General features: G+C 38.9%; 1 protein-coding gene across 1 annotated transcript; it reads left to right on the forward strand.

Moving 5' to 3' along the window:
- The first annotated feature begins 2,466 nt into the window (after positions 1-2,466).
- LOC139288617 (mitochondrial inner membrane m-AAA protease component AFG3L1-like) lies at positions 2,467-11,811 on the forward strand. The gene is made up of 17 exons (XM_070909952.1): positions 2,467-2,818; positions 4,260-4,350; positions 4,474-4,527; positions 4,626-4,744; positions 5,290-5,439; positions 5,544-5,618; positions 5,871-5,995; positions 6,103-6,376; positions 6,537-6,674; positions 6,907-7,060; positions 7,157-7,264; positions 8,927-9,052; positions 9,179-9,289; positions 9,719-9,834; positions 9,994-10,194; positions 10,614-10,808; positions 11,031-11,811. Exons 1-17 carry the CDS (start codon positions 2,699-2,701, stop codon positions 11,256-11,258), a joined length of 2,385 nt encoding a protein of 794 aa, XP_070766053.1. The 5' UTR covers positions 2,467-2,698; the 3' UTR covers positions 11,259-11,811.
- Positions 11,812-14,216: the final 2,405 nt, after the last annotated feature.

Here is a 14,216-nt window from a genome sequence, read left to right on the forward strand (position 1 = left end):
AAAAAAAATGATATGGCTTGCATACTGGCTGTCAAGAAAGGTTGTGTATATACAATCAATAAAACCATACTTTAAAATACAGATACATATATTGGCAACAGATGTATAATCAAAGCATGCATTGCCAGTACAAGAAAAGGAATATGGAAGTTCAATATGTTTTCATTCAATACTGAACTCATTGTAGACAGTTGGGTCTGTGTTTAATCCAGCTCAGTTTAGTGCAGTGTAGCAGATAGATGTGAACATTGTGTGCCTAAGACTGTCAGGTTGCATACAGCCGTCATCCAAACATCTTAATACACTTACCATCATGTTAATGGTTTCAGTCTTGAAGTACCTATAGCACATTTTGTCCAGAGATGACAAAGATGTTAAGTGACACCTTTGGTAATGTGTAAATGTTGGCGTTAAGTATTTGTTTTAAAACAATGAGTTTTGGCTGTGTTATCTTTCAGCATGATGTTTTGTTTTTTTTCAAACAAATGGACAGACGTGTAAAACATCAAGTAGTGCATGAATAAAGGAATGAAATGCATTAAAGCTGCAGTGTTGTGATCAAGTCAAGTTCAACTTTCACCGTTTCATGGATGAATTATGACTTAATGGGCCCCATTGGCTCAGATGTGTAAGACTCTCCCTTATTTTTTTAGCTAGCAGCTCTCTGGCCCCCTCACCTGACCCCTTGACACCACCTCTGCCCCGTGGGCCCATTTGGTAATCCATGTACATATTATGTTAAATAGTACAATCTGTTACTCAACTGTCAACAAAAGTAGCCCCCAAGATGCAAGATTGACCCATGCATTACTCTCAAACTTATTGACAGGTGTTAAACAACAAGCTAATACTAATACTTGAATGGTTTGTGATGCTGTGAAACGTCTGTTTACATCTGTAATATTTGTAAACATGAATAAAACTAAAAATCACAGCGTTTAAAAATGTTTTTATACTGCTGGGTAGTTTATTTTATCATGATTTTACGTAAAATCTTAAAGTTGGATGTAACTATAGCTGTCAGATAAATGTAGTGGAGTAAAAAGTACAGTATTTCTAGGGCTGCAACTAATGATCATTTTCATTATTGATTAGTCTACTGATTAGTCCTTGATTAATCGCTTGGTCTATAAAATGTCGTAAAACTGTGAAAAATGTCCATCCCAGTTTCCCAGAGTCCAAGGGGACATCTTCAAAAGTCTGGTAACAGTCAAAAAGATATTCAGTTTACAATCATAGAAGACCAATCAAATCAAACCGATAACTCAATGATCAAAATTGAGAATAGTGAATTTTCTGTCATTGACTAATCGTTAAAGCAATAAATATTTCCTTCTGAAATGTAGTAGTAGAAGTATAAAGTGGCAGAAAATGGAAATACTCAAGTAAAGTACAAGTACCTCAAAATTGTACTTAAGTACAGTACTTTAGTAAATGTACTTACTTTCCACCACTGGTTATATAGTGAAATGTCCAGGTCCAGGACTTGGACTCCCGCCAATCATTATGCAACATCATGCAAAGTACAGTATGACCTGTGTAACTGGACCCAAATTCAAATCCAATCATTGTTCATTCAAATCCACTCTTATCTTGTTTTTATTTTTATTCTTATTTTACCTTTTATATTCTACATATTTGTTGTCAAAACAATAGCACCTTCAGACCACGGCAAATTCCTTGTAATGTATGTTACTATTATTAATGTTAGAATTTAAAATACAAGATATAACAGGCAGTTGAAAATGATACCAAGTCTGGTCTCATACAGACTGCTGCATGAATACAGAATGAACCCAGTGAACCCACCTATAATATCCTGTGTCTCATAAAGTTGACTCTTGAAAAAACCAAACAAAAAACCAAACAAACATGCTACAAAAAATACTGAGAACTCTTCACACAGTCAGCTTAACAGAAGTCAGTGTAGACTTAACTGTTGATCACTTCATTGCTTTGACACAAAATGCATTCAATGACCACATCTTTGGAAATGCATGAACTGTTTCTGTCTCATTCAAATTCAACCACCAAAACTCTGTGTATTTACAGTCATTTTTGCACATGTTGACAAACATGTCAACAAAAACAACTTAACACAAAATTACTGTAAATTAGAAAACTATGTGTTACGTTCTGCTACACCTACATCCAAAAATACATATACCCCTGAGCGCCTGTTTCCAGTCCTTGACTTCTATGAAAGACTTGTGCCAGGTGAGAAAGGGGGAGTGATCATTATATAATCATAGGAGACTATGTGGCGTTTCTTCATCTCCTCCAGTCACAGAGGGGCGTCACTTTTCCTCAACCCCATGGAGGAAATCCTCTCTCAGGGAGGTGGAAAGTTTATCACCACCGTCCACATGACCACGTGTCCCTCTTGGACGCAATGAATGCTGGATGTGTTGACATATCTGTAGACTGCCAGACAAAAAGATTATTTCCTAAACAAAGAACTGTGAATGCGTCAGCTTGGAGGCCTTCCGGACAGGATTTAAGCCCCAAATTGTGAAAGAAAAATCTGCCTTTCGGATTAATTTAAAGGGCAAAAATTTCCCTCATCTGAAACCTCCCGATGCTCTTTTGTAACCGAACTCTCGCGAGATGACGTGTGGTTGTTGTCATCTGGTGTACGGTATTTCTTGATGGCTCGCAAGGATCAGTCCAGTGAAGCAGAGAGCAAGTAGCTGACACGATGGGGCTGCTCTCTGTGAGTGTCGGGCACTTTCGGAACCGGTTTCGGACGGCCCGGACGTGGAGCCGAGACTTATCCACAATTTCAGCTACTTTTCGCAGCAGCGGCGCACTCGCCTCGGTACGGTGACATAGTTTTTGTTCTTCTTGTTATGCAAACTCGCTGCAGTCCTCTCAGACAAAACAACGATGAATGTAAACGTGTTCTAGCAAACAGCTACTTGCAAGTTCGTTGAATAACAGTGAGCTGCATGAGCTGCAGCTCTGTGAGACTGTTTTTCAGGTCTGTCGTGGGAAAGAACACAGTGTTCCTCCGTGCAGGCATCAGACCCCCCTAAAAACAAACAAACTGCACCACTGTTTATGTGTCTTTCCTTTGCACGAACTTTGTTTGTACTCTCACGATATTTCCGTTTGATAATGCTTCGTTTATAAGTCGGTTTCCTCAGTTTCATAATGTTTTGTTTGAGGGGGGCGTGTCTGTGTCCATTACTGTGTTCATTCTTAATTCATTCGTTCATTCAGTCGCATTCACGTTTTAAAATAGATTCAAGTTATTGAATAGAGCTGGCACATGAGGGATATTTTCCATTGGGGAATGACTCTTGTAAAAAGGAATGGAAATATGGATTACATTGATACATTGATCTCCTGTATTTTAACACTATTCCTGTGATTTCTCTCTCTGGCGAACTTTGCATGGTAAATAGAGCCCAGCGATACATTGACAGGCTGATATTAGTAGCGGATACTGGGTTATTACAGATATCTTAGTTGCTATACAAATTGCTATACATGTTTTATTGCCTGCATTTTAATGTTTATTTGACTTGAGGTTTTCTCATTTTAAATATGTTTTTATTTTTTAATGATCAAGTTTATTTTTCAACAATAACACATCTTTACTCCAGTATATCTTGATATGAAAAATGTAAGTAGACAAAATCAGTTTACATAATATTGTCTGATTTTTAGAATTCTCAATAATGGTATTGGGATTAAAGAGTATCCAGGATCAGTAGTGCTCTAATGATCAAACATTTTGCAGTTGTGTGGAAGAAACACATATTTTAGCAACTTCCAACAGGGCTTGTAACCTCTTAAGAATAATTTCAGCCGTGTTTAATATGCACAGGTGACAGATATGTAAGTAAACACCATGTGAGCTTTATAGAAACTGTTCGGTGTCGAATATAAGTGTGTTATCTGCAACAATGTCGTAATGACTTAATGAAATTAGGTTAACCGTAACACAGGCCAGGAGGCCCTGGTCATAATGAGATTTCAGTAAGCCTGAAAATAATGTTGTTTGGGGTTGTTTGGAAGAAAACATGTTGCCGGACAGATTTCTCATACCAACGTGAAAGCTAGTCTGCATGACTGATTCATAAAGGCTGCAGATACTATGGGACTGTGGATCATCATGAGGTGTAACAACATCTGTTATATAGCATATAGCATGTTGAGTTAAGGCCCTTCGGCTGTATATTTCTTGTACAAGTCTTTGTCTTTATGGCGCTGCCTTCACTGCTAAAATTCATCATACAGTATCTTTATTTCAGAAGACGTCGCTGATCCAACGGAGACGTGGAGGATTACATCAACACAGTTTCCCACTCGCTCGGTTCCTCAGCTCAAACAAACCACCAAGAGGTAATTACACCCCTAATGCTGTAACACCATGTAATGTTGACCTAAATCTTTTTAGGGTCAGTGTGAGCCATTTGAACGTAATTCTTTTGTTGTGTGTGTGTGTTTGCTGTTGAATTGGTTTAGGTTTTGAAAAGTTTTTCCCAAAGAGTGAAGAAAGCGTCAACAAATCAGCTGAAGGTGAGGAAGGGTTGAGTCATCGTCACAAGCAGCATTATATGCATCCTCTGTTCTCAGTTCTTCTACAGTGTATGACTGATTTTCTGTTACTGTTTTAGATAAAAATACCAAAAAGCCAGAATCTCTTGTAAGTGAAGGGCGGGACACAAATGATGATGGCGATGAAAAACAAAGAGGAGGGAAAAAGGAAGAGTCACACTGGTGGACACGCTTTCAGGTGCGAATCACAGCCAGAATATTACTGTTATTTCCTCAGTTATTAAAATCCGGCTCAGTAAAATACACTACACAGAAACACTAATAACGAATACTAAAATGCTGGAACCTGAGATTTTTTAAGGTAAAACCTAAACCTGATTCTACTTACTTATTAGTGCAAGTTAAAGTTGCATTCTCAATAATTTGGTAGTCACATAAATGACTATCCTGGTCTGTAATACTGTTATAATAGTATCCTTATATTATGATACAATTATTGTAGATATGATATAGTTATAGTAGATGTAGAAATATAGAAAATCAATATAAGTTGATATATTGTTGTCAGACTTTCTAAACTTTCAAATGTAGAAATTGATATTTGATTTTTTAACATATAGTACTGTACTAGTCACACTGTACTGTTAAAAATGTGCTCATAGTTGTTCTGAGAGGCAGCATGCTGCAGCTGCAGGGTGAGAAGAGAGGCATGTTATCCATTGGCATGCTGACACCTTTAATCGATTGGTCTCTCTCTCTTCCGACACTTCTTTTATCTAACAGGAGGAATTTCCCTGGGATGAAAAAGCTGTGCGGAACATTGCAATAGGTGCAGCAGGCATGACCTCAACTTTTCTATACTTTTACTTCCGAGAGACGGGGGTCCAGATCTCCTGGAAGGACTTTGTGCACCACTACTTGAGCAGAGGCTTGGTGAGAGACAGAGTTTTGGAATCTTCTGAATGTGGGTGTCTTTTTGTCTGCACGTTTGTTTCTGCTGCCATGTGAACATATGTATTATTGTGCTCTCTACGCAGGTGGATCACCTGGAGGTTGTGAATAAACAGTATGTCAAAGTAATTCCTGCCCATGGAGTGAAAACATCAGAAGTGGTTAGTAGCACTCTGTTGGTCAGTCCTGGTTTCGAATCATGATTTAGTTTTAGGCTGTAGCAGCAAAACCCGTGAGTTTATTGAAAGGAACAATGGTGCAATTTATGAAATTTATTAATTTCATTTCTTAGAGGAAGAATTTATTTCTTCCTTGTAATTTCTTCTTTAAAAGTAATACAGTCTTACTTTGTTTAAAGTGTATAAGCATATATTGTATACTGCATGTTATATGTTTTCTGTTGTATGTTTCAGAGCTATTTGTGGTTCAACATTGGCAGTGTTGACTCATTTGAGCACAACCTGGAGATGGCCCAGCAAGACATGGGCCTGGACTGCACACAGAAAGTACCTGTATTCTACAGCAGTGAAAGTGATGGGTGAGAATTTCATCTGATAACTTTCATATTGAAGTGACTTCTATGCATTTTGGATTTGCTCATGTTGATGCTGATGGCTAACGGAGCTGCTTTCTCTTTCCCCACAGGGCGCTCCTTGTCAGCATTCTCCCAACCTTACTGCTGGTCGGCTTTTTACTTTTTGCCACGCGGCAGGGACCAATGGGAGGAAGCCGTGGAGGTAGGGGGCGGGGAAACCCCTTTAGCATGAGCGAATCCAAAGCCAAGGTAATAAAAGACAACATCAGCATTCGATTCAAGGATGTTGCCGGCTGTGAGGAGGCCAAACTGGAGATTTTGGAGTTTGTCAACTTGTTGAAGAACCCGCGGCAGTACCAGGACCTAGGAGCCAAGATCCCAAAGGTGTGCCATACTGTATATCATAAAGGATTGTGGTATAGGGTAGGGGGGGAGAGTAAGTGTATGAGCTGAAAATTAGGAGGGAAATTTCTCCACCTGGTGATGTATTCACTGAGTCATTTGTTTTGGTCATTAAGTAACACAGTAACACCTTTGTTTTCAGGGTGCAGTGTTATCGGGTCCACCTGGCACTGGCAAGACCTTGTTAGCTAAAGCTACTGCAGGAGAAGCTAACGTCCCATTCATCACAGTCAATGGCTCAGAGTTCCAGGAAATGTTCGTTGGCGTGGGACCAGCTCGGGTCAGTATTGGGCTAAATGCCTCTTGACTCTGCCAAGGAGTCTGGAAGCTGATTATCATCTGTAAACACAATAATTCTTTGAATTGTGAAGTCGAAGATCGAACATAGAGGACAATCTACTATTGCATTTCTCTCTATGTTTAAATAATACATTAATAACACTGTTGGAAATGATGCTAACTACGGTAGTAATTAATACTGATTAAACATCTCTTTGCTTTTTCCATATTAGATAAGGGATACGTTTGCCAAAGCTCGAAAAAATGCCCCCTGCATCCTTTTCATTGACGAGATCGACGCAGTAGGCAGGAAGAGAGGCGGAGGGAACTTTGGTAGCCAGAGCGAGCAGGAAAACACCCTCAACCAGCTGCTTGTGGAAATGGACGGTAGGCAGTTATGTAATCTCTGTCAGTGTTCGCGCCTTTGTCCCATTCCTGGTGCAGTATTTATTGTTTGTATGCTATTTGTTTTTATCATTCTAGGGTTCAACAGTAGCACTAACGTGATCATTTTAGCGGGCACCAATCGAGCTGATATCCTGGACCCAGCTTTGATGAGGCCTGGACGCTTTGATCGACATATATACATAGGTAAAGTATAGCTCTCATCTGATCCAGCTGTCTCCTCTCTAGCTTTCTAATTTCAATGAATGACATTTATCTCTAAATCTTTTCTCTACATCATCATTTATCACTGTCAAGGTTGTCTAGTTTGTTTTTAACATTCCTGTGAGTCTACTGTCATTTCTAAATTAGTTAAGATACATTTGGTTTACTTAAGCAACCGACCTCCTTGCTATCTTGTCCCTGCAGTACCACTTATTGCAAATTAAGAGTGATCTACAGGTTTTTATTTACATTTTGCCCCTGAAATCATCCCAAATAACCAGGCTGACTTTTCCATTTTTGTGATGCAGTTTTTGTTCCTTTGAACTCAAGTTTCCTCTCAGACCTGCATTTTTATTCTCTTTTTCCCCTCTTGGGTTTTATAATTCTACGTTGATGCATGAATATGTTACTATGCCTCCCCACCTGTGGACTACTGCACACCACACAGACCCAGATTTAACTTGCTACGCTTGACAGACACTCATATCTTGTACTCACTGAATGGTTTCCATACAAATGAGCTTCGACCTTATTAGATTTGCTTTTGTTTTGTTTTGTGCACCTGTTTGCATGTTATGTCATTAAAAGCGTGTGTTGCATGCTGTGCGCTTTTATCTCTGGGGTTAAAATGGTTGATCTTTTTCTGCCTGCTAAGATCTAATTTACTTTGCGCCAGCAGTGCTGGACAATGGTGGGCAGGGCAGTTTTCTCTCTGACAAAGAAAAGTGGGTCAAAATGAGAGAGCTGGCTTTCCATAAAAGAAGGATTAGATTGACTGGAGGCCAGCATGAGGGATGGGACACACCGCTCTGCACTGTGTTGTTGAGTTTCTGTGTTGCCTTTCCTTTAGTCTTTCTGTTGTTACATGTAAACAGTATTGGCCGGATAAAGATGCTTAAAAAACAGTCACATAACTAATTAATGTTTGATCACTAATTAGTTACATAACGTATTACATCATAATGAAGATTAAACAAAATAAATGCAGCTTTAACCTGCATGAATAATGCATTGTGTTAAATAATCTAATAAGGCTACAAGTTTAATGATTGCTTAACCTCCTAAGACCTGGCATCCACATGCGTGGGCATCACATTTTGGGTTATACCATAATACTGAATTCTGCTTATATGGAAATTCAAAATTGTCCCCGTATGCGGAACCACATCATGTCAACAGATGATGCTTAGTTTTTATACTTATCAGGTCCCAATAAGCCCAAATAGCAAAGAGAAATTAAGATAGAGCTTGGGTCTTAGGAGGTTAAAGGGTCCTTCAAATGCTCCTTTACTCTCGACTACCTTTGTGTCACTCTCAGCAGACCTCCAGATATACGCTCCAAAATATTCAGATTTTTGAGAGGCTGTCCGCATTGACCTTGACTTTGCTTGTCCATGAAAACAGTCCTCTCCCAGCAAGAGCTGTCACAGGATTTGCAATGTCTTTCAGCGTTGCACTTTACTGCCCAGTTTGTTGCACAGGATTTGGTGCACAGCTCTACAAAATATATGTGACTTTCTGTAGCTTACGTCCTTCACCACCTCTTTTATACTGCTTCAGTTTGACTTGAAGTAATTTAGAGTAAAAAGAAGATGTCCTGAAACATAAAATACATGATAATATTTGTTGCCTTTTTTTCCACAGGCCCACCAGATATTAAAGGCAGGGCATCCATCTTTAAGGTGCATTTAAGACCGCTGAAGTTGGACTCCAGTATAGAAGTAGAGCCTTTGGCCAGGAAGCTAGCTGCACTAACCCCAGGTTTTACTGGTAAGAACAAGAGATATGAGTTCATGTTAATCCTTTCAAAGAGTTCGTCTCCTGTATCTGTTGCTGTATTTTGTTTCTATAACACCACAGTCTAACGTGGTTGTTGTGTCTCCCTGTGTGTCTCAGGGGCTGATATTGCTAATGTGTGTAATGAGGCCGCTCTAATAGCTGCACGTCACCTCAACCAACATGTCAGCACTAAGCACTTTGAGCTGGCAGTCGACAGAATTATTGGAGGTAAGTGACCAAATGTAATAACACTTGATATTATGACAGTAATACTCATAGGATGACTGTTAGATATGGGTTATACACCTTCATTATGTTAGTTCGTAGTAAAAGCAATGGTCTTAAAGTGGTTAATTTTGTTATACACTTCTATAGTATGAAGTTTTGATCAATTATATACTGTCATACTGTTTATATTGGATACTATTTTATATTTATAATATGAACTTAGTGCTTGATATTCATACAGGCTGTTAATGTAGTAACTTACAATATGTCCTAATATATCTCATTGAGACTTCCCTTTTAAGTATGTGATTCCACTGTACTAACAGTGTGATTTCATGCATTACTCAAAGATAAAGACACCATCCCCTCAACTGTATCTACTGAATGCTTGTACAAAACTGTTTGGTATAACATGCTCCTTGCTCTCAGGTCTGGAGAAAAAGACTCAGGTACTGCAGCTTCCAGAGAAGACTACTGTGGCGTATCATGAGGCAGGACATGCTGTGACGGGCTGGTTCCTAGAACATGCAGACCCCCTACTTAAGGTACTCAGACCACTTCTTTTCTCTCGCACTGCTGCTTGACTGTCTGAATTCCTCTGCAGACCTTGCATAATCCTCTTTTGTTTACCTTCTACAATCACTTTAGGATTTCCCCAAACACTTATATTGATAATTAAATTGATTTATAATGTACTCCCTCAGGTGTCCATTGTTCCCAGAGGAAAAGGTTTGGGCTATGCCCAGTATCTCCCCAAGGAACAGTACCTGTTCAATCAGGAGCAGCTGTTTGACAGAATGTGCATGATGCTGGGGGGTCGCGTGGCTGAGCAGGTTTTCTTTCGCCGAATCACCACAGGGGCACAGGATGACCTCAGGAAAGTCACGCAGTCTGCCTATGCACAGGTAATCAATTAACTATTGTATGTGATCATGGATACAAAATATACACTAATGAAATATTATGTGATTGGGACTCAGTGGTGAGTCATACTCTCTGCTGAAATAGAAGTAGTTCAATATGTGGTAATGACACATATTAATACTTAAAAATAGGTAATAATGAACGACAACCCTATTTACAAAATGAGTGATTTCATTCTGTATGTTAAGTGAACGTAGAATACATGTTCAAACAGCAGCTCACGAGTCACTGAACGCTAATATTATTGTTTCAGTTGAACTCCACGAACAAGTAGCTTCCTGCAGACAAACTGCTACAGTACCAACTTGAAGACCCTAAGCCACACAAGAAGTGGTTGGTTTGAATTGAAGCAACACCGTTGTAATTTGACTCACAGTGCTCATTTCTCTTCATATTTTAGGTTGTACAGTTTGGAATGAACGAGGCGGTGGGTCAGGTGTCCTTTGACCTGCCTCAGCAGGGTGACATAGTAACTCAGAAACCCTTCAGCGAACCTACAGCCCAGCTTATAGACCAGGAGGTCCGCTTGCTTATAGATACTGCCTTCCAGCGAACACTTCAGCTCGTCACCGATAAGAAAGAAATGGTGGAGAAGGTGAGAACTGTTATCATCTGTCCTGAGAACGATTCAAAAGACGAAAAGTACTTCAGAGCAGATCACCGAACAGTGTGAAGCAGCAATTGATGGCTCTTTTGTGGTTTGCTTAAATTAGCATTTTCAAACACTGGTTAGAAGGATTGTGAGGAAGATGGCACCTTAAGTTAGCCATCGTCATTAAAATGCCTGTTGTTTACTGTTATTGGTCATGTGTTACAGGTGGCGAAACGTCTTCTAGAAAAGGAGATTCTGGACAAGGCCGACATGGTGGAGCTGCTAGGATCTCGGCCCTTTCTAGAGACGTCATCATATGAAGAGTTTGTTGACGGGCTGGGGGAATTTGAGGAGGACACGTCTCTACCTGTAGGGCTAAAGAACTGGAACAAAAACAAAGGGGATGAAAAACACCCACAGAATCGGCAAAACAAATCAGCCCTTTACCTGTAGGTGGTCACGCAGCCTCAATGCAAATATTCCACTGGATTTAGGTGAATATTTCTCGAGTGCAGCACCATTTGGTCCAGACTGCAGCCTGTCAGGGCACTGAAAAAAAATCCCTTGTTCATCTCACGGACAGCTGCAAAGTGAGGGACGGTGTTGTGTTGCACAGGTCTTAAATGGCCTTGATTATGCAATTTCTTTATGGACGTTTTGTTCCAGTGGGAATTTAAAAAAATACTCATCATTTGAATGTTAGGGCAATTTAAAGTCAGTAAGCTAACACTTCTGTGAAGAGTGCAGTTTGTGGCTTTCAGTTCACAAGAGGTGCCTTCTTCACTCCTGCAGTGCAATGACACGGACAGACAGACCACAGAATAATCTGTAGTCATGCTTAGGAAAGTTATTTAGGTCACAAAAAAACATGTGACATGTTGACATCATGTGACCGGTACATTAGTGTGTATTGTTCAGTTACACACTGTGCTGGTATCACATGAGATACATTTTATACTGAGGCCCATTGCTCTTATTACTTAAGTTCAGCATAATATATGCTTATTTTTAGTCAGTGCTAAAGATTTCCATAAATCTGTAAATCTAATAAGAACTCTTCCAGTCTCAGCCACCACTTCATATGTTGATAGTGAAATATTTGAAATGTTTTCTCTGAGTGGTGAAACCAGGTTTCTTCTCTTGTTTTGCAGATGTTTAATTTCAAAGGTACTTTTGACTGTTTCAAATCTTTCTTCACATCATTGTACAATGACGACATTCTTACATTTCTGGGACGTTGTGTCCCAACATAGATACGTTATACATTTTCGTCCCATTATAGTCTTCCAGCAGACTTCAAGTCTCCTCAACTTGGTTCTCATTAATTTATCAGTAAAGGCAGCTGTTAAATCTCCATGTTTGTAAATTTGTTTTGTGCACGTATGACTGATATTACAAATGTTATTGGATCACATGTACTGTAGGTTGTTTTCTCCTCCTCAGTGTCCCGAAGTAATAAGAGTCAGCATTGATGTAGACATCCATTACTTTAGGTTGATGGTTACTTTAGAACTGGGAACAACTGAGTTGAGAAAGAAGCAAATATAAGCTAATGAAATGGCAGCACACTGCAGAAATGTTTGCTTTAAAACTTTTAACTCCTCACTCACTCACACTACCTCACAGTCTCTGTATTCTTAACTGCCTTAAAATGACATTATCCTCTGGACAATTGGTCATAATACTCACACAGTCTGGTTATGCTTTTTTTTTTTGTTAATCTTATGAAATGACCTCCTGGATGATGCTTGCTGTGCTTTACTGTAGTTCATATGGATAACACAAATGAGTGAGGGCTCAAAGTAAAGTCAGGATTAACTGGCTTTTCCATGGAGGGATTAGGTGGCCTTCTTCATCTCTGTACCTGGAAACCCTCCTCAAACATGCATTGACATGACAACAAATTGCTGTTGTTCATGAAGTCATCCTTTCAGTCAATTGTGGCTTATGTTTGAATGTTTTCTCTAATTGTGGGCCAAGCAAGCTAAGATAGATAACTATTCATGTAGCATTCTCATTTCATGTATTTGAGGACCGCTCCTGAAAGGGTTGGTTACACACTGTTATCATCATGTTAATACTGTCGTAATGGTTAAACCAGTAACTCCTGAGCTGAGTAAACAGGTTTAATGTGAAAATGTACTTGAACTGACATCTTGCAGTATGAGCAACGTGGGCCCTTTTAAAGGAATTTAATCAGGTTTTCCAATAGATGGCCCCGACCAGCGTGTCACTGGAACATCGTTAGCTGGTGTCAAAATCCACATTATGAAAATCATTAATAAATGATGAGCAGGCTGGTTGTATATCAGTGTGTATGAAAAATATGGTGTGTTTTGTGCCTGCTTGACAATGCACTGTTCATGTCCTTGCTTTATGAATATTACTTGTGGATTTTACATTGAGATGTCCGAATAAATGAAACAGCCTCACGCAGATATTAAACAATTTTTATACCCCACTGTTCTGTTTTTTTATTTTATCTTGTTTTGTCAGTCCTCAATTTCTCTTTCAGGGAAATCTAATTTCTAAAAATTGAAGAACTATATTGTTACTCTCCGTCTCTTTTTTTAAACATTTGTTTTAACAACATTTTTATTCCACCATTTTGTTTGTGTGGTGCTGTTAAATAACACATACTACAATCTTATGCACACTTATTTAAGCATTTGTTTTCATTGATACTGACATGAAAACAGTATCTACAGTGGACACAAAATTCATTTTTAACCTACTGCTAAATTTTTGATATTGCACCAATGAATTGTATATAAAGAAGACCACAGATTTGTTCATAGTGGTGTAAATTAATACTGTGAAACTCAAAACACATGTTCCCGCCACACAGAACAGAATGAGGCTGCTTTTCCAAAGTGTAGTCAATAAACAATACAATAAAACATACTTTTTCACAACTTTTATTAATTCTTCTATGATCCCAGTGTCACTTTTCATCCATCGTGTCACAGTATTCTGAATTATTGGCACACCTGGTATAGACAAGCTACACGTGAGATAAATAAATCAAGTAATCGGCTATCGACCTTTTGCTTAGAAAGATGTGAAATATTGCATCATGAGTTCAATTCATCTATTAAAAGATGATTACAAAATTGTTGGCACTTTGTTGTATTTTTGGCATTCACACAAAGCTTACTGAAGTCCTTCGGACTCCCTTCACCTCTAACGTCATCAATTATTGCCCATCAAGTTGATGGAGTTTGACTCCCAACTTTGAAGGACCAACTCTAATTACCGTAGCAGCAGCAATTCTGGCAGCCATCATTTTTTTAAATGATAAAGAAATCCTCCATCTAAACAAAATTTGAAAAAAAGTATTTGAGTATGGAAAAGTGTGTTGCATATAGCTCACTACTTGATCTGTTTATCTTTTGTGTCATCTGCACCAAA

The sequence above is a fragment of the Enoplosus armatus genome, chromosome 1, assembly GCF_043641665.1.
Source record: "Enoplosus armatus isolate fEnoArm2 chromosome 1, fEnoArm2.hap1, whole genome shotgun sequence".
In the NCBI taxonomy this organism is placed as follows: Eukaryota; Metazoa; Chordata; class Actinopteri; order Centrarchiformes; family Enoplosidae; genus Enoplosus; species Enoplosus armatus.

What these genes read in the sequence shown, in the direction of transcription:
- LOC139288617 (XM_070909952.1), top strand. Translation starts at nt 2,699, where the DNA reads ATGGGGCTGCTCTCTGTGAGTGTCGGGCACTTTCGGAACCGGTTTCGG. An exon ending in CTCAAACAAACCACCAAGAG is followed by an intron (nt 4,351 to 4,473) that starts GTAATTACACCC and finishes GAATTGGTTTAG; the next exon opens with GTTTTGAAAAGTTTTTCCCA. An exon ending in AGAAAGAAATGGTGGAGAAG is followed by an intron (nt 10,809 to 11,030) that starts GTGAGAACTGTT and finishes CATGTGTTACAG; the next exon opens with GTGGCGAAACGTCTTCTAGA.